This window comes from Ostrea edulis, chromosome 10, assembly GCF_947568905.1.
Source record: "Ostrea edulis chromosome 10, xbOstEdul1.1, whole genome shotgun sequence".
In the NCBI taxonomy this organism is placed as follows: domain Eukaryota; kingdom Metazoa; phylum Mollusca; class Bivalvia; order Ostreida; family Ostreidae; genus Ostrea; species Ostrea edulis.
Genome location: NC_079173.1, coordinates 90,921 through 112,338, shown reverse-complemented (window position 1 = coordinate 112,338; position 21,418 = coordinate 90,921). Strand labels below are relative to the sequence as shown.

Here is a 21,418-nt window from a genome sequence, read left to right as displayed (position 1 = left end):
ACAAACATGTTGAGGTTTCTACTTAGAGATAATTAAAATCCATTTAGTGACACTGTCCACTCTATATCTGCTTCAAACATATAAACGTGGAAAGTTAATACAGAATGGACGTCATAAGTTAACGGTAATTAAGATGAATTGTTTCGAATAGCAAACTCCAACATGTAAACAATTTAAGTAAGTTATCAAATCAGTATGGTAATTCTTTAAAGATAGACAGTGAAGGTACATTTTTTAAAAATTAAATTACTATTTTAAATTTACAATAATATATATCATTAAATGATATGAATATATACAAGTCGCCGTTTTATACGTTTTAATTTTCACCCACTAATATTTCGCTTAGTATTTTTTTTTTATCACACGAAGGTGCACGGTGGCACGAAGGAGGCACAGATGTCAGATCTCCGTGGACTTAAATGTCTACCTCGCTCAGAAAATTAAGACTTCAGAGGTGCCGACAATTTTCAAGGTCCACCGTGTTTTATTTTTAAAAAAATAGTTTTAAAACTCCATTTTTGTAATTAGTTACTATAATAACTCAAGTTTAATCAAAATTATACAGTTGTCTCTCTCTTTTTTTTTTATCCTCAATTATATCAATTTTAATGGAAGTTGATACAAATAGATATATGCAACTTGAAAATATAAACTCGTCTTTCAGATAGACGGTAAAACAATACTGTTTGCTGTGGTCCTTTCACTGCAAGGAATTTTAATTTTTGATCACGATTTTTCAATTATGTCCAATACAGCGGGGAAAAAATTGTAGTGTTATGTAGTGGGAAGGGGGGGGGGGGCAATATATCACAAATTTAAACATCGTGATAGAAAATATACAAGTTCCTAGTATTTTAACAGTTGTGATTTACAATCAGAATAAGCCCCAAAAATATATATTAACCTATGCGTCCATTATTTGTGTATTACACTGTGATTCTCATAACGTCAACATCATGACGTTATATAGTTTTTCTGTTGAAAAACAACACAAAGTTTAAACGACTGTAAAACGAAAACTAGAAAAGATATTGTTATAAAATAAATTGTTCTATGACCTATAAATCCTAGAGCATCAACTGTGAAAGTCTCATTTATTTTGGTGAAAGGGCCAATTTTAGTACTTTGTGGCTTTGGTCCTTTAATCAAAAAAGCTTACTTGAGCCTTTGGCTCAGGTGAGCTGAAAAGCATCAAGTCTAGGTCCCCATTTTTGCCAAAAAATACATGCAACATAAAACAAAACCTGTATATACATGTATAACAATAATATCTGTATTTTAATTACTTATAAAGAGTCAGACTTCTGAATCCTGTTTGTAATTCTACTTACCATCAACTGTTCGAAGGCTGATTCTGAATACCCGTAATTTCAGTTGGATTGTAGGAATGCGGTAAATTGAGTACTGCTGCCTGCCGACTGACCAGACTTCAGTCACCACCTATAGGGAAAAAAAAAAACTCACATGATTAATGAACAGATTTGATATATATTTTCAATAGTATGTTCCTATTGCGATTAAAGAGCTTGAAATATTAGAATAATGAACTGCGTTTCATCTACTACCTCTAGATATGCATATGCCCTACCATGGAACAAGATCCCGATGAATGTAAAAACATAACAATATAAACAAGAGACCCAGTGGCCACATCGCTCACCTGAGCCACATTGGCTCTGCTGTTGTTCAGGGTCAACACCAAAGTATAACAAGGTCTTGCCATAAACATGATAAAGAATTCATATTCAAAACAGTGCTCCAAGTCACATCTACTATCAGGTCGCAAAATGGCCACCTAGAAAAATTTCTGGTCGCCATTTTCATATTTCTAGTCACCATGTTCAAAATTTCTACTCGCCATGGTAAAAGATTTTGTAAATAAGGTCTACAATTTTTTTTTTTTAATTTGAATATCTTTCAAGAAAAAAATCAACACCCATGTATGCGATTTGTTTGTTTTATTTTTAAACTGAATAGAAATGTGCTGTGAAACATGCTGGATGCTAACAAGTCAAGTATTTACTCTGGCAAAAGTTGTATTGCATTGGGCCATCCTGTATATTTTACAGTACGCTTTTGGGGAAGAAAACCTAGCGTTCCACACAAGGATTTACTTTAAAGTCCTCAACCAGAAAACTGACACGGTCAGCAAGGGCCCCGCCGAGGGTTATTAGAGGAAAGTGACATCTGTATTTGATATAGCAATATTTGGGGCTGGTATATATGTTAGAATTAATAATATATAAAGATACATTGGAATACCAATTTGTGAAAAAGGAATCATGAAGCATATTTTTGAGAGACTTATGCAATTTAAATTACTTCTGTTTGACACACTCATGACATCCACTCAAACACAACAGAGTGCAACAAAATCCCATTGTAATAGGGGACTCAAAATGGATAACTGGTACAAAATATGGTTCATACTATTCGAAAAGGATTATGAATTTGACATATTGATGTCTTGGAAAAGGAAATTCTGACATCGGGGCTCTAAGCGTTTTCAAACACATTGTCATTTGATAAAAGTGTTCTACATTTTTAAAAACAGAGATTAATATGTCTTTACATACATAGGTGAGAAAGTTTCCATTATTCCTAGCCGAGACATACCATGTATGCGCAAAAAATGCATACGCAAATATCAAAATACTCACATAGAAAATGTGGACGAAGCGCAGCAAAACACGCCATTTCGAGATTTTCACCGACGAAAGCTCGGTAACAGTAATGAATAAGGTACACTCATTTTGTATCTATTTTGTGACTTTCTTTATCAAAAGGAACAGTTCTCTAATGTGTAACGTGCAATTGCTACATAATTCAATAACTTGAAGCATGAAGCAGTTTCACTTTGCAACCGGATATAGGAAATTTTATTTCGTATTCCGATCCCGATCGAAAGTTGTTGACTGGGAATGACGTGTTTTAATTCAATATACATGTAACATCAAGCATTTTTTATATTACATTAAAAAAAAACAAATATATACACATACACAAAATTTGAAAACTGTACGATAAAAACTGTTTGAGTTATCGTGTCACAAAGAAAGTGTTGACAGACAGACAGACGGACGGTCGAACGGACGGACAATGTGATTACTATAGGGCTTCCCGCATTTCATGCGGGGTCCTAATAAGTGGGCCTTCACTGCTTATGCGAATAAGAGCTTCTATTGTGTTGGATATTTTACTGAACAATCAGTACCAGCATCAATAAGAACACTACATCCTGAGTTTGTAATTGTCTGTGAAAATTAGCTGCAACAGTTGCCTCGCTCGACTTACTGCTAATAATGCAGTCACGGACAAGACGTGTATCTTACTGTTACCGTGAATAGTCACAGTTCCACATTTGAAAGATGTACACCAGGTCGTGGTGAAATCGGACAACGGGTGTCCAGAAATGGTGGACGTTGCTGGCTGATTGGCCTCACAAATTCTGCAAAACATTTTGCAATCTCTATATCAACCATGAAAATGCCTTATCAAGACTGAGGTTCTTCCTTTACTTTTGCATTTTTCTTTAGACACAGAGTGATTAAGAAAAATAATAAAAACGCAAAAAAATTGATGGAATTCGGCCGGATCAAAAACATTATTTCTTAAATCTTTTTTTTTTTCACATCTAAAAATAAGAACTACTTATGAATCTATTCCCTTGGCTCTTCCGGTAATGCAAACCATGATGACCCCCCCCCCCCCCCCCCCCCCCCCCCCCCCCCCCCCCCCCCCACTGATAACCAGCCATGCCACTTCATGACTGAAAAATCATTAATTATAATTCTAGTTTTGTGAATAAATTTCAATGTATCCTTACAAAAACAATGGAGAGGGTCTCAAATATGTTGTAATTTATTCAATATTATTTGAGAGTGCTGAAATATTTCATCATTGTGTTACAACTAGGATTATGTACAATATTATAAATTTTGTTCAAATTTTCTCTTCTAAAGCATGCCATTGCTACAAGGAGATTATTATATGAATTTCATTTTTAAAAATCAAATAGGTGTGTATTAGTGACTTGGAAAGATAGAAAGTAAAAATAGGGAAAGTAGCCTCTATTTTCGAGAGTATACAGTTCAGAAGAAGTCTCGCGTCAAAGGTTAAGTAAGTCACCGTGAAGGCGGCAGAAATAAAATGTATAGGTATAAAAATATTTCAATCCCATTCATGTATACGTTTTATGTTTTAATGACTTGATATAAAAGTTTAAACCATGGGAGAAAACTAGAATGGGCTGTTTCTGCTGCCTAATTTTAGTCATATACTGAGTATTTGGCAAATATATATTGTTTGAATTAAACCTGACCAAAGCATGAACATTACAAAATATGTACATACCTACGTAGCTGCGCTCGCTCAAACGGTAGCACCGTCAACATATTATTGATTATCACACTTGAAACAACAGATGCATTGCTCGACTGCCCGATACAATTCTACAAACGATACAGTTTACCACGGACGGATCATCTAGGGACGAATCAACTGTAGGACGGATAAACCTGACACCGGATGGTCTGACATGGATGCAATGGTATTCGCCGACGACCGTTACCGGTTCTAAAAATTATGTCGTTATGGGGGATACGTTAAAACGCTTTATTTCACTTAGACGCTTGTAAACACTGAAATGGAAAGAGAAACTTACGTAAAGTTTTCCGTCTCTCGACTCAAAGACGAGTTAAAGAAAAAAGGAGCCACCACGAGAGGCAGAAAAGCCGACCTTATAGACAGGTTTGTATTTTCATACCTCATAACCGTTATTTTCGTTTGTAATATTTCAACAAATTCGTAGCTCTGCACCCATGCAGACGACGGAGGATGTTTACGCCGGCATGATTATGCCTAGAGATTGTTTTGATGCTCAGTGCGACAATTCTTTTATCAAAATGCCTCAAAATTCAATAAATTAATGTGATATAAGTTATATTTATGTCATCAATTATACGTAATAATTATAGTACTATACGGACTGTTGTTATTGTAATACATGATACAATGGCATTCACTGACATGTACTAGTACGTCTTGGTACCTAATATTTTTTTTATGGGAAGTGGACATTGTACAGTACTTTATTGTAGGCTTAAGGCATATGATAGAAATAAAGATTTCAAGAATGACCCAATTCAAATACCTGAGCCTTTGGAAGTTGATTGGCCAACGAGGGGATTTCAACAGCTCCAGGAATCACATAAAGAAGAAATCCCAGAGATATGCATTGAGCAGATAGACATGTATTTTGTACATAGATTAGCAGGTTTGTTCATATAATTTACTCATATGATTAAGAACAACATTTTTGTAAAACATACATCTAACATTAGGAGTCACTTAATGAATGTGCAATATCTTATAGAATAATTTATATATATAATTATGTGTTTATGAGTAAATAAATTATAAAATCATGAGCTTGTACTTATGTGTAGGTGACAGACAAAGCACTGGTGATGTCAAGGCTATCGAGAAAGGAAGGCTACTTGTTGAAAGTGATAGAGTCTTGGCTGTGTCATATTTAAAGGAAGACGATTCCCTGTTCTTTACAGGCATTGTTGGCGCAGCCATGAAAACAAAGGCAAGTATTACATTTAATTTGTGGATATAATATACATTGTAGTACTAATTGTACATGTACCATGTATGTTATCAGTTATTTTCTCTTATTTTATTACTTTGTACTGAGATATTTCTGTAAAAATAACTAAAAAAAATTATATTACCCAGAATACATGTATGTATTTCAAATTAAAGGTAACATACAACTTCAAATTAAAATTTGACAAAAACTCGGGAGACATCTTGAACAGCCATTGTGAGTGTCCTGCAGGACGAGGTCCCCATGGAACTTGCAAGCATCTTGCTGCTGTTGCCTTAGTTTTACTCTCTTGTTCTGAAGGAAAAGGTTTGAGGATTCAGAGATCATGCACAGAAAACCTGCAGACATTTCATAAACCCAAACATTCATACTCAGGTAAAAATACATGAATATTATGTGATGTTCCATGATGAACAGAAGCAATAGTTTTATGACCATATATTGAATCAAGTACAATAATTTATTTCCAGTGTTTTTTCCACATGTTTAACATATTCAAATTTTGATATAGGTTCACCAGTCAAAGCTGAAGATCTGCCCAGGAAGCGGAATCTGACTGATGATTTTTTAAATGATCCCCGCCCTGAACATCTAAAAGGTGTGGCTGGTTACCCGGATAGGGATCGCAATATGGTCTTAAACCATTGTGCAGAGACCTCAGACAATCTGACATACAGATATCTCATCGAGAAAGCAAATATTCAGGTAAACATAAGCATGAAAATGCATTACTCACACAAGCAAGAATCTCACTTAATGTCCCTGTACATCGCTAATTATAAGCAGCGTCAAGTCAAAACTATCTCGCTAGTGAACTTATAGCAAGCTATATTAGTAATGCATATAAAATGTTGATTTTAAAATTATAAGTCTGTTAATCTAAAGCAGTAAGTAGTGATGGGTAAAACTGCACATATAAAATAAAGTGTTTAATAACAAACAAACTGTAACACCTTTTGTTTCACTAGGCAGCAGTATTGGACCATGATTATTTGGAAAGACCCTTCACAGAGTATTGGGTTCAACGAGCTGTTGAGGTAGGTCTTTTGTTAATTGGCTCAAACTGCATTTCAACAAAATTAAATTTTATGACATTTGTGCAAATGTTGTATATGTGTTAAAATAAGATATAATGTGCAATGTAAATTGATTGCAAGGATTTTTTTCTCATGTTCATATGTATTACTAATACCATGCAATTTTATACTACAAAACACAGTACAAGATATATGGTTTTTGTTATATACAATTTCTTAAAGGTTACAGCAGATAAAGTAGTTGCCATTGAGGAGCAGACACGTGGACAAGCCAGCTCAAATAATTGGTTCAAGGAGAGATCATGGCGGATCACAGCCTCAAGATTTGGAGATATCTGTTTAGCTACAGACAGGCGTAATAGGCAGAAACTCTGCGAGTCTCTATACCAGCCTTCTGCTGCTGTATTTCGCAGTGAAGCTCTAGTCCATGGACGTACCTACGAGACACGTGCTATTAGGTATGTTTTAGTGTGAGCTAGTCAGACAATCACATGTACAGCAGATACCTAGTTTGTAAACGCTCTACATAAGCATTGGTCAAATCAGTAAATTATTATTTACATATATTATATGCCTTTTCTTATTTTTATCTCTCATTACAGATCCTTTGAAAGAGAGACTGGCCAAGGTGTTCAAAGATGTGGTTTCTTTGTTGATATGGATCGACCTTACTTGGGGGCATCACCGGATGGACTCGTTGGCACTGATGCACTAATTGAAGTCAAATGTCCCTTTGCTGGTCGCTTTGAGAAGATTCAGCCTGGAAAGTACTTCCCATATCTAACAATGGACTCTGTAACTGGTGAAATGAAATTGAAACCCACCTCTAAATATTTTTTCCAAATACAAGGCCAAATGCTTATTGCCAAAAAACAAATTTGCTATTTTGTTGTATACACTTTCAAAGATTTGTTCATCCAGAAAGTACATATTGATGTAGAATGTTGCCAGAATTCTCTTCTTCCAAAGCTTGATGTATTCTATGATAAATTTTTCATGCCATACTTGTTATCCTTGCTGTAAAGTGGAAGCATATATGCAAACTTGTGTAAAAGTTTCTTCCAAATGATTTATCGAGACAGTTCATTTTTTTTTATACAGAATCTTTTTTGTATTCATGATTTGATTAGAGTCTGCAAATGATTCTTCATGTTTTTTTGCCTAAGTTTCTGCCCAGAATGCCAATCAATTTCAGATGAAATACATTGCATATCCATGATATGAAATTTTCTGTATTGACAATATACATGTAACAATGCATAGATGTTGGTTATATAAAGTGTTAAACTTTTTAAATTGATTTTTTTAAAAAGATATTGTACTTTGACCCTTTCAAGGTAAATAGCTTTTACACTTAAAAGTTGATATGTCTACCAAGATCCTTGTATGATGTATCCCTTTGAATATTGACAGCACATGTTGCATAAAGGATACAAAAAATGTACGATACATTTAAAACTTGTAAGCAGAAATATGAACACAACTCTCAAGGGATTCACTGTATGTGCAGGGCATACATTTATTAAACTTAGACATGTATGCATGTACATTTTGATATACTACTGGCACATGTTTAAGCACTTTTATCAACAATGCAATTCCTAAAATTTGACAACATAAAACAAATGTACACAATTCTGGAAGCTAGGGGGATTTTTGACATTGGTAGCTCATGTTTCAAAATTTTGAACCTCTTTGCAAGCCCAATCACCCTCTCTACATGAATACGTTTTGAGGCAACTCAACTATCTCTAACTATTTCTTCGGGGTCAAGTTGGCTTTTGCCCTTGAGAAACGTAGGTATATTAATAAAAACATTCTGATTCGCAAATAAATCTTGAACAAGAATTCCCCGATCTGCCATAATGCTGTCACCAGCATCAAATTTGCCTACATCTAGCAGAGTAGAGTGTTCAATGATTTGTCTGTCAGACACAGAACCCCCATAAGTAGAGGATACATAAGATACTGCTCCATTTGGAGTTACACCTACCATGGTTTTCAACGTGTTTTTGTGTTTATAAGAAGACCATGTTTTGGATTGTGCCTCAACATTTGATGGTTTGTGAATTGGTTGCTCGGTTGCATCTAATATTACGCGTGTATTGGGAAACTTTTTAGCAAAATCTGTTGGCATATGTTCTTTAATGATGTCTTTAGAAGGCCAGAATTGTTCCTCTAACTCTTTTAATTGAAAATACAAAAAGTTAATCCAAGTTGTTACAATTTTAGAAACAGTAGATTCACAGACTTTAAAGAGTATAGCAAGTTCCACATCTTCTTTTGCTTGTCTGAGTTTCATCAGAGTTAAAAACAACTGATCTTGTGGACTTAATAAGCCACATTTGTAATTCAAGTCAAAAGCTGCTGGCCCAAGAATATTAAAGAGAAGCATGAAATGATCATAGCCATTCAAACCAGTGTAATAAGAAAGCATCTTAGTGTCCAGTTTCATACCTTCAATTGAAAATCTACCTAAGGTAGGTATGTCACACTGGATTTCTTTCTCAGCTGTTGAACACATTTCTTCTGGCATGGATGTGGACATACTTGTAGATGACTGATCTACGACAACTTCATGATGTACAATCAATTCATCCATATATATGGGCAGGTCTTCAATCATTGGAGTACATGTATCTTGAGTAGACTCTCGCAGCCTCTTTCGCTTAGCTCTGTCAGATTCCTGGGTAGTACTGGTATTCTTGAAGTCAAAAACAGAGGGCGCAGCTCCATACTTAAGTCGTCTTCGTTCACCTGTCACAAAATGAATATGTTACAGGAATGTTGGTTGTAAGTTATACTTTATATTTAAAAGCTTTAAGATTTCCTAATTATAAACTAGATTTGTTATAATTGATTTACATAAATAGTCATGTAGCAAATTCAACCTTGCATTTTTAGCAGTCACTTCTACTGTAAAAAATATTAGATGGGGGGTGGGGGGGGGTGGGTGGTCACCAAATATATGAAAATAACACCAGAAAATGGTGATTGTTAATGTGGAGACCCAATCTAATTAAAATTAGATCTTCCATCCGCTCCCCAGTTTGGGGAGCGGATGGAAGATCTAATTTTAATTACATTGTGTGGAGACCAGGACTCAGCTGGTTATATGTGTGTATATATATACATATATGGTATCATAGCACTCTTTCATCCTGTAACGTTTTATCAAAGCAGTATATGTCTCGTCATATAGCCTAGTATTATATTAAATGAATACTGTGATACATACCACATGTCAGTAGTTGCACCTGAAAAAGAGTAAAAACAAACCATAAAGCAACGCATTCAAGAATGTAAAAAAGAACGTTATCAATACACGAATACAAGACAAAATGAAGAAACTTTATAAATCAATATTTGAAAGAAGGAAAAATTCAAACAATTCAACAAATCAATTGACGAAGCAGCTTTATATAACTGATTGATAGGACCTCGATCTAACCTGATTCGGTGATTTTGTAGTCATCTTCTGTGAAGTGTATATGGCAAACAACGTCTTCTTTTCCTGGGTTCCATAATTTTTTTGTTTTCCTATCCATCCGTTTGATCGCTACCCTCCATTTTAAGAGTAATTCCTGATCTGTGGGAAACTTGTGACCCCCAAAACCACCACAAAGTGGAACACAACAATATTTCACCATTGTTTACTTCAAGCGTCTAATTGATAAAGCGTTTTCAGTATCCCCCATAAACCGTGACTAATATTTAAAACCGGAAACGGTGCTGGCGTAAACTATTCGAGGAGTTCCGATTGATATGGATGGCATTCAACCGTCCGAATTTACTCTTACTTTACTCTCACATAAGGCTGTGAATATTTTGGCTTTAATGATTAAGGTTTCTTTTTTCTATTTAAGTAACAAAAACGCTGACCGGTAAATATTTCTTCAAAACAGTCAATTTCATCTATTCACAGGTGACCCCTCATAACATCACTGCATACAATATTTTCCGTTCCATTTTCTGTTCCGCGTTTTAGCAACACCCATGAAATTTGAAAAACCCGTCTGTCCTGAATATTTCTTTCATGGAACTCAGGCTAAACCAAATAACCAGAGGAATCTAAATAAATGGTACCTACGTGTCATAGTACTGTACCCGACAGTCATTTTCGCTAAGTATCCGCAAATATAAGCTTTCTGTCTGATCACGCTGATTCGGCATCCATCTTCGTTTCCGCTGCAAGTGTCTTCTGCTTCATCAAGAAAGACAACTCTTGTTTTAGCAATCGCACATTCTCGGGCCTTTCCGGCAAGTGAAATACAACACATTCATATTCCCGAGCTTACGGAATGACCCGAGAAGTTCCTTTCAAGATTTTTTTTTTGGTTGGTGGCGGATCAAGAAAATTTTGCAACCAAAGAGAAGGAAGGGGAGATCTTTTTATATGACCCCCCCCCCCCAACTACCATAACCAAAGAGGGGTTGGGGTACACGTACTCCCGTATCTTTTAGATCTGCAAACGTAAATTCTAAAAAATCTAAATTTTATAGGCTATAACATCTAAATATAAATTGAAAAAAAATGTCAGCGTACATTTTCATTCTTGACACCCCTCCCCCATTTTTACTCACCCATGGCGTGACGCCATTGTGCAACATGATTTCAGGTTTGCTCCTATATATGTGTAATCTTCAATATATTTTCAAAATTTCTACAATAGCGGATCTGGACCTTTTTTTTTTTTAAATGAGAGAGATGCAACCCAAGTGTGTACCTTTTTCTCCTACCCCCCCCCCCCCTCCCCTGTAAACGTGGAGATCCCAAAATGGCAAAAATGGACTATTTAAAAAACAAACATAGGTGCATGCCTATAAACAAAATTGATATGTTTTATTTTAAATCAAGCCCCGCTACCCCCCCCCCCCCCCCCACCCCTCCCCTCCCCATCCACCCCGTCCCGCTAGATCCGCCACTGCTGTACAACAATATGCGATCAAGAGAGTAATCCATTCACTTTTTTGTATAGAAATATAATCAAGTGGCGTAGCGACCTTTGCACAACACCACAAATGAATACACAGAATTTTCATTGTTCATCTTTTATAGATCCCTTTTGTTTTTATAATTTTAATGTCAAACTTCATACTATCAATTCAAAGCAATATCAAATCATTTACAAAAAGTCAAACCAAAACTGGAGAAAGTTTCTGAGGTCAGTATAATTCAATTTGTGGAAAAAAAGAAAGATTTCATACAGAAAATTGAGACGGACTGTTTGATTTTCGTTCAAGGTAATTTGATCAATAATTATCTAAATTATGTTGCTAAAAGTAGAATGAGATATTTTTATTTTCTAATTGCCTCGGTATTATTTATTTTGTTTTTTTATTCATTTTACTTTCTTTTGGATATGACCTTAAAAACGGAGGTCCCACGTCGCGGCAGGCGTTGGCACGCTAAAGAACCCTCACTGTTACGACCCTGAGCGCTAAGTATAGGTCTAAATTTGTGGTACTTCACGTACAGCTGGTGACATCTCAAAAGGAGTGACAAATTCTCGACCGAAAATTCATGTTCCCGGCCTTTTCCGGAAAGACCCGAGAAGTTGTTACTGCTTTCAAGATATAAGATACAGATTTTAAAAGAACTTTTTGTACCAAACAAAGTGAGAGAAAATAGAAGACCCCGAAATGACAAAAGAAAAAAAAATTGTCTAAAATGTTGAACCATAGGGGGTTGAGATGCAATTATCGTGCCTTCTACGTCTAAATTCTCTTGCAGCGAAACAAAATTATAAAAAATTCAAAGTGTCATTGACTAGCGTGCAGTTTTACCTGTGAAAATTACCTCCCCATTTTAACACCCCCCCCCCCCCCGGGTTGTGTATCAGAATATTTTCAGTTAAAGGATTACCCCCCCCCCCCCTCCTATACAGGGGCGGATCCGAAACATTTACCAAGGGAGGGACGCGACACTATATTGCACTTTTTCCGCCAATGAAGTTTCCTTTAAAAACAATATCTGCTTTTTAAAATCAACCAAAAGGAGGGGGTTTAAACCCCTGGTCTGTTATTTCCCGCCCCTCTAGATCCGCGACTGATGAGCAGCAATACGCGATCAAGAGAGTGATCTATTCAGGTTTTGTAAGTGACATAATGACCTTTACGCAACAACACAAACGGAGAAAATTCTTTTTTTTTTTTCTTTCTTGTTTAAATCGGAATTTCCTTACTTTAAAGGTCAAGTGTAATAAAAATAGATTTGAAAATAAAGTTTATAATTCATTAAAACCCGTTTTGAAAAGTTTATTGATGTGCTTATTTTTTTTTTTTTTTATCCAGGTAAATGAGCAAAATACCTATTCAAAAATCGTTGTTTAAAGAAACGAATGAAGGAATTGTCGCCCTTTCTTATTACGTCATTTGAGACAATTGAAGTTGTTTACCAGGCCCGTACCGAGGGGGGGGGGGGGGGGTGCGGGGGGTGCAAACGCACCCCCCTGTGAAAACCATTAAGCACTATTAAAGTTAGCTGCAATAATGTAGCCCTCTCTGATTTTTTTTTTTTTTTTTTTTTTTTTTTTTTAGGGAGAGGGCTACAACTCCTTAGGATCTCCGTAATGGTGCAAATGCGGGAGTGATTCACTCCCGCAACATTTGCGCTCATTCTAAACATTTCCTGACTTTCTTTACGTAAATAAAATGATATTCTATGTTTCTTAGTCAATATATAAATTTACAACCTGCAACTTTAGATTTGTGAGGCTCTATTCTACCGTTTTCAACAATTTCGATAAATCCCAGTTTCTCGATTCATATCTATGCGCCATGTTTGATGTACTGAAGTTTCAACTTCCGGTTGTCAAGTCATTTGCATATGCCATATAAGGTGGTATTTACATCAATGGACAAGTATGGAGGCGAAAGCTATTTCGTCGGTATTGAGAAGGTTTGAATTTAATATCAAGTTAAAAACCGAACAACAGAGTGTAAATTCTTTCTGCAACAATATGATTTTCTTTCCTTTGTCGAAGTGGCTCGAGTAACTACATTTTCGCGCTGATTGTCAATGTTTAGGCTTTTCATTAGATCCACCTACGAGATTTCGCGATAACAAGCATGGCGGAGCAGACGAAGAATTTTGCATGCTGTACATTATATTTAATGAAAAACACCTTTATTAGACATGCCCGAGCACAAAGTTGGTACTCCTTTTGGTGTAAACAACATTTGGGACCAATACACAGAGTTTATTATCGGTTATTCATAAAATTATTTTGCACCATTACGGAGATCCTATGGAATTGTAGCCCTATCCCGAAAACGTCAGAATAAAAAAAAAATGGATTGGGCTACATTATTGCAGCTATATTAAAGTCGGCTGTGTAAATCATCAAGCACTATTAAAGTCAAATATTTTCTAAAATCTCTAGCTTTTACTTTCACAGTAAGGAATATCACGAAATAAATTCAATACATATTGCCTATGCGATGACCAATTTTAGTATGTTTCCCCTTTCATATTTATGAGTATTAAATAAGTAAATAAAAAGCAAAAATTGCATCCATGATAGAGCATTTTTACCCTTATTTTTCTCTATTTCGCTTCTGCTTCCGGGGGGCTTCGCCCCCCAGGACCCCCCACCGGGCTTCGCCCTGGACCCGCTTGGGGGCCTTAAGCGGTCCTCAAACCGCCCGCCGTAAATTTATGCACCCCCCATTGAAAAAGTCTGAGTACGGGCCTGTTTTCGCTTGTATATCATTGTTTTAATTTCTGTGAGAAATTGCCAGTTTTAGCAACACCGTGGATAGTGACGGTGAAATACCGTAGATACACTTGAGTTTAGGGATTCAACCTTTTATGTTTGTACCTGCACCCGTTTCGAAACCATCAGATAGTAATATGTCTATGTTCGACAAATATCTCACAGGAATCTCAGTTAGAAATTATTTACCGGGACAGTCCATAGAAAATTGGGAATGATATTGGAAAAAATGTTTTATCAAAAGATAACCTTTGTATTTTACACAATCTAGGCTAATCAAAATCAGACTTCATAGATACTCGCCGTATACTCTATTGTAGCGATTGTGAGCGTATTTTAGGATCTGATTTTAACTAGATTGACTCTCACGTTTGTATTTTTTATGGGATTTACTAGTATGAGATTGATCAGATTCAGATTCAAATGTGTTTAGCTAGATATATATTTAATTGAAAAATGCCTTTTTGAAAAAAAAAAACAAAAAAAAAACTTATTGTGCACAATGTTATTTGTAACACCCCCCCCCCCCCCCCCCCCCCCCCCCCACTTGTTAAAACATCTACATGTAGATACAATATCATAAAATGTAAATTAGGCCTATTAGTGCGTGTAATTTCTTCACAACACACGTCAAATGCGAAATTGAAATATTACGGCACAAAGTTGTGAAATTTTGCCTTAATTATCCATGATATATTAATTAATATAGCACTTAAAAGCAATTAGGAAAAGGAAAAACTTGTACTTGTTTGCATAATGATCTTGGAAAAAAAGCTTTGGAAATTGGACTGACCTCGCAATAAATAAGGTTTTATCAAAATGGGTTTTTGAAATTGAATTCATTTCCAGTTTTACTATATTTTATTTTTTCAAAATATTATAGTGAAGAAATGAAGTGATGAGTCCGTTATAAATACAGTATGATTCGAAAGATATTTCATTTAATAAAATCAATATGAACTAGGTAATGGGTGACATTAACTTTTATGTGCAATCGCAAACCCAATGCATACAATGTCACATTAAAGCATTCAGTGGTGGATGTAGAGAGGGGTGGATTGCACCCCCCCCCCTTTTTGGGGTTGAACTTTTTATAATTAAAATACATCCCCCACTTGTTTTGTAGAATGCCCAGTTTATCACGTTGCAACAGGGTTGATGGAAACTTAATCCTCGTTAATATCAAAGTGTCGCTCACTGATCCTCGTGGCTTGTCACATATCTCAGTGCCTCTTTTCAGTTTCAGTGTCCATATTCTTCGAAATTTAGGGTCTTTTGGGGAAAGAAACATACTTAATCCCTGTCCCGATTTCACATTGCAGTTCAAAGCAGCGCACTGTACCTTAAATGCAGGACTTTTCTATGTAAACACTAGGCCCTACAGGCGCGTAGCCAGACAGAAAATGAAGTGTACGCAAAGTAAGGCAGGGGGTATGGGGGCCGCCTTGAGGCCCCCAGTGGGTCCAGGGGGCGAAGCCCCCGGAAGCTCCTGGGTTTTTTAAAATTACAATCACCAATTTTTTTGAGTATACAACGGGTTTTTTGGCTGTCAATTTACGAAACAAACGAATTCAAACAAGACAGAAAAAGAATCACAGATTTGTTTTAGGAAGCTTGATATTACCAAGTCACCAAATGTTATTTAAATTGACACTTGCTTTACGAACTGCGTTGATTTATTTTTTAGTTGTTGCCGACAGGTATATGAGTAGAGTATAGACACACATGGTATGTATTGCTAATAACAAAGGGTATTCCAAATCCGTCTACTTAATGTACATAAATGGTGTACATTAAAATCGATTCGACATTTGCTGAACCAGGTATTAATAAAGGAATTATGGATACGTGTACAACACAGACCTGTAATAATTCTGGTATGATAAAATACACTCAAAGTACTAGTCCCAAATATCTGACGCTTTCCTGGCTTTTTTATGATTTTGATATTTACCGTGCCAGGAAAACGTCAGAACCGGAGCCATTACGTAAACTGGAAATTCGCCGTCTGCACCTGGAGGCGGCATTCTCGGGTCGATTTTAAATACTTGCGAGCCAAATTTAATGTTAAAGTCATAATTAATCAATAAAACAATGCTTTTTGTACTAACTAATATCGATTAAAAGAAAATATCACTCCGAAATTCGATAACATAAGCACACAATTGTAGTCAACCGAATTTTCGCTGTCATTTGAGCGAACAAGTCACGTGACTCAAAACAACCAATCTGATTAAAACCAGATCCTGATATCCGCTCACTTAGATCGCTACACTAGTTTAGCGATCTAAGTGAGCGGATCTCAGGATCTGATTTTAATCAGATTGTCAAAACAGATCGACTGTTTGTTAAAATGTTTTCATGAGGCTGTTTATGTTATTAAAGAACTCATAAAATCGACATTAGTAAGTACAAGAAGCATCGTTTTATTGATTAATTATGACTTTAACATTAAATTCGGCTTTTTAGGGATTTGAAATTCAAGAAGCTTTTTAAATTGGATTGAATAGACATGATGATTGGAGTTAATAATAAATCGGAAATACATAGCGCAAAATTACACTTAAGGCAATGACATAAAAATGTAAAAATAATTTCTCTTTTTTTTTTTTTTTTTTAGCAAATAATGTGTACGCAGTTGCGTACTTGCGTATAGGCAGCTACGCGCCTGCCCTATAAAAGCCTATCAATGCAATCGAAAGTTGTCTCAGATGACGTCATAAGCTACGAGCGATAACTCACGTCACAACACATTTATCGATCGCACAGGTAAAAGTTTGATAGCGCCGTGTAATTCACGCCAAGTGATTTTTATCAAAATTGCCATGGAAATTAATCCATAAGTGTACGACAGACATTTTTCTGTATAAAACTCAAGTTTTAGGAAAATCATCGTACTTGACCTTTAAAGTGAGTCAGAGTGTTTGTATTTGTATCGAGGTAATTCAATGAAATAATCAATCTAATCAATAATTATAAAATGAAGTATGCTACTACAAGGGAAATGAGATTTTTTTTCATAATTTGCTTAGATGTAATTCATTTTTCTTTTTATGCATTTATTTTCACTTTCCCGTCTTCCTAAGTTTGAATGCTTATAGAAAATCAATACAATATGTTAATATTAAATTCAAACATCAATTTTATCATGTTGCATTTTACACAATACCGAGAATTGCATTTTATTAAAACTTTTCGCTATTTTTGAGTAAATCAGGAAATGGATATAATGCGATATTAAAAGATAATTGCCACTAAGCGCACGGTACTGGTGTCACTTTACGTTACGCTTATAACGTCATAAATTGTGGCAAAAGAATCACGAAAGCAACGTCATATTTTAATCAAATTCATTATCTCCAAGCTGTAATATCATAACTAAAGCACACGCATGATTTAATGTTTAAAAATTCAAAATAAATCTTTGTACGTGTATAGTGTACATTCATAAAAATTATGAATTCTTAGAAATACTCCAAAGTATACGTACTGTATTTATTTCACCGTGCCTACAACAGCAGGCATCTCGTATGAAATAAGGGTACCCGTTTCGGTAGGTGTCGTTTCGTTTCGGTAGATTTCGTTTCATTTCGTTTTCGTTTCGCCTTTTAAAGGTAACCATCCCATGAAACAAGGCTTGCAATTCTTATGAATGACCTCTGAGAAATTTGAACACAGTAAAAAAAAAAAATCAGTTTTGTTTTTTTCTAGGATATATACTGCATAGCTAGTTGTATGTTTTAATGAATTTCTATATTTTCTTTGTGTTTCTTTCTCTCACATTTATAGCGCGTTTCGCTCTCTATTTTCTCACCACCTCTGATATTTGTTTATATTCAGTCTGATTGATAGTTTTGGTTTTATTCTACAATGCTAGCCTTAGTTCTCGGCATTTTCTTTTTCTCATCCACTTTCTGAAATCCATGAAATAACAAAAGTTTTTTAAAACTATTATAAATTTAAGCTTTTACAATCGATTTTTTGTTGGGGGGGAGGGGTGTCATGCGCGTGAAAATGATTTAATCATAAATTCAAACATTTCCATTATTTTGGGAAAAAAAGCTACGAGATAAAATTCTAAATTCAAATAGTTATGTGGAAGGGGGGAGGGGTGTTTAAAAACTCCCGTACGTTTCTGTCATCCGACATCGATCACGCTCTAGTGGGGAAAAAACCAACCAGCGCATAGAAAGTATATATATGTAAGTTTGCGCTTTATAAATGAATAAAATGATGATAAAAATAACAACGGTGAGTTGAAGTGAGAGTTAAAAGCCTCTAAATAATATTACATTTTAACGTTTTAATGTTCACTTTCGTTTGTGAATAAACAGTAGAAAAGGTATACAGAGTGTTATTTATACTCATATGTTTTACTTGTGAATCGATTAGCTTCAATATATATCATATTTAGTTTTGAGGGGGGTGGTCTCGTGAAAACTATGTGAATTTAGATTTTTTTTTGTCAGACGTTGAACTTTTGATTTAATAATCTTGTTAATCATATGCGGAAATCTTGATTTGTATTCGATAATCTTGATATCTATATGCGAAAATTTTGATTTATATGCGAGAAATCTTGATACTCATATGCGAAAATTTGTATTTTACTCTACTATATAGAGAAAGAGAGGCTTCCTCTACTCTTCTGGAGTACCAACCCATGTGGGCGAAACATTCCAGGGGCAATCGCTCACAACCGCCAGCGATCACCTGGGTCCTAAATATAACAGTGAGGTTGTTCAACACGTCATTGATACTCTAACAAGATTTTGATATTCAATTCATTTAATTTGTGACATATATATGTATATATATTTCTTTCATTGGAATGGGGGGGGGGGGGTAACATAAGATCTAACATGCTATATATGTCCACCGGTCTGGTGCCTGTGCTCACATCCACCTACTAGGGGATGCTACAGGCTAGTGCATGTTGGAAACTGTAGGAGGGTCCACAGTTTGCTCTGTACTTGCTCTTTAAACCAGGTAGCACGCAGGAGAGAGGTGAGATGCGCAGAGATCTCTCCCCCCTTAGAACATGATCACCCGTTCAGGTCCAGGCACCTATGTCCACATAGGGCCCCCTGTGTTGCCCATACGTTGGTAGTCAAATTGGCCGCCTCCCCAGTTCCCATCAAAAATTTGCATGCGACCTTTTCCGCCATATATGTAAATTTGCACCCTGTTTCTGATTACGATTAATAAATATTCAAATGTGTATCACTCTTGTTAATCCAGCTAGCTAAGCAGCCTTTGAGGGATTATAGGGCAGCCACCCAAGCTTCGACATAGCTACTGGGTTTATTCAGCATATTAGGGCAAGGTCAACTATTCAATTCAGGCCAAATGTCTCACGGCTGGTAGTGCTGTATATTTATTAAAGTTTAATTTTAGCAGAGTAGCTCCTCTAATTAAATTTAAGACATCCGAGGTCAGGTCATGATCAATGAAGCCAATTCTTTTATCAATTTTTAAAATTATGCATTTCACCTACAATCAATATGACTAAATCCATGCGTACATCTAGCATGTGTACATCAACATTATCAAATACGAATCAAATATTATGGAATATAAATCGAGATTTATATATCGAATATAAATAACAAGGTTACCAAATGTAAATAAATAACAATATTATCGAATATAAATCAAAATTTTCGCATATAAATATTAAGATTATCGAATATAATTAAAATTTTCTCATATGAATAATAAGATTATCGAATATGATTAAAGAGTTTCGTATATAAATCAAGATTTGTATAATATTGCAACGTTTTACACACCGTAAGTGTATCTGTTCAATGCTGAATTTTTATATGCATACATACAGTAGTACATGCAACAAAATGTTGTCTGTATAATTGTCATTTGATAAAGCCAATTAAAGTACATGTACCAGAGTAAAACATATCTATGAGATACACATGCTATAGCTTAAATACCTTGTATACTGTTTTTAAAAATCATCTTAATTTAGACCATTTAAAAAAAATGATAGCAACATTTTACGTTTAGCTAGACGTAGGTTGTGTACATTGATGTCGCGTCATTGCGCGACAAGTGAAAAATATCACTTTTTCACCTTTTAAATGTTTTAGATAGAAAAATTTCTCCTCTTTCTGTTGATATGTAACATTACGTTACAGCCCAATGAAAATGACCTTAAAATCCCCTCAAACTTGGTAAAAACTTGCATCGAGTCGTTTGACGTCATGATTTTTGGAAATTTACGTTGTATTTTGTTACGTTTTGTTACTATTTCAAACGTAATCAAAATACATGAGTCTGAATTTTTTTTTATCATCTGATATATAGGTATACATTTATCAACATTCAAACAATTATTTAGATTATGACAGATTCAAAATAGGCTAGTTTTTATAGTTTTTTTCGGGAGAGGGGGCGACTACGTCCTTATACGGGGCCCTGACAATAGGTCTAATAAATTTAAACAAGTATTGCATTCTCCCTCTGGTTAAACCAGCTGCCGGAATGGCTTGGAGGAAGGATGGCATCTGTATCCACGCCTGCTTTCAGCAGTTTTAGTTCTGTTCCGGGTGAGTCTGGCACTTCTTTAGCTACAGCAATACCGGTAGAAGAATGTGCACAATATATAGGAGAAATGTAAATCATTGATAAGAGTTTAATTCAGAGAGGAAATTATATATACATGTACCAGTACCTTGTTTGAAAATGATTAAGGTTTGAATTTTTTTGTTGAGATGGCAAGTCAGCGAATTATACCGTAGTCACCGCACCCCCCCCCCCCCCCTACCACACACATATCACCCAACTACAATGTATCCCCTTTCAGGATTGGTGTTACATGTAACAGCCGAAAAAATCGATATGTGGTAACATAATAAATCAGACTTGTTACAATCCGTTTCTTATGTGAAAAAAAAAATAACACCCAACGTTCTTTTAAATAGCGTATTCTACCTGGCTTATCTGCTTGGAAAACAAAGTGTCTGGATTTTCTAATACCCTTGAAGGGAATGAAATAATTGGATGTGAATGTTTTCCAGTCTAGCCAT

The 21,418-nt window shown here is 35.4% G+C and overlaps 1 protein-coding gene and 1 long non-coding RNA gene across 2 annotated transcripts in view; one reads left to right on the top strand and one right to left on the bottom strand.

The window, feature by feature from the left end:
• LOC125672774 (uncharacterized) overlaps positions 1–21,418 on the bottom strand; it is a 140,045-nt gene that overhangs the window by 33,078 nt on the left and 85,549 nt on the right. Inside the window, exon 3 of the long non-coding RNA XR_008799157.1 lies at positions 1,335–1,443. This is a non-coding gene — a long non-coding RNA (uncharacterized LOC125672774). The remainder of the gene's footprint in view (positions 1–1,334; positions 1,444–21,418) is intronic.
• LOC125662136 (uncharacterized) lies at positions 4,963–7,933 on the top strand. Its single transcript, XM_056151622.1, has 7 exons — positions 4,963–5,278; positions 5,451–5,596; positions 5,773–5,992; positions 6,129–6,322; positions 6,586–6,654; positions 6,877–7,112; positions 7,257–7,933. Exons 1-7 carry the CDS (start codon positions 5,068–5,070, stop codon positions 7,675–7,677), a joined length of 1,497 nt encoding a protein of 498 aa, XP_056007597.1. The 5' UTR covers positions 4,963–5,067; the 3' UTR covers positions 7,678–7,933.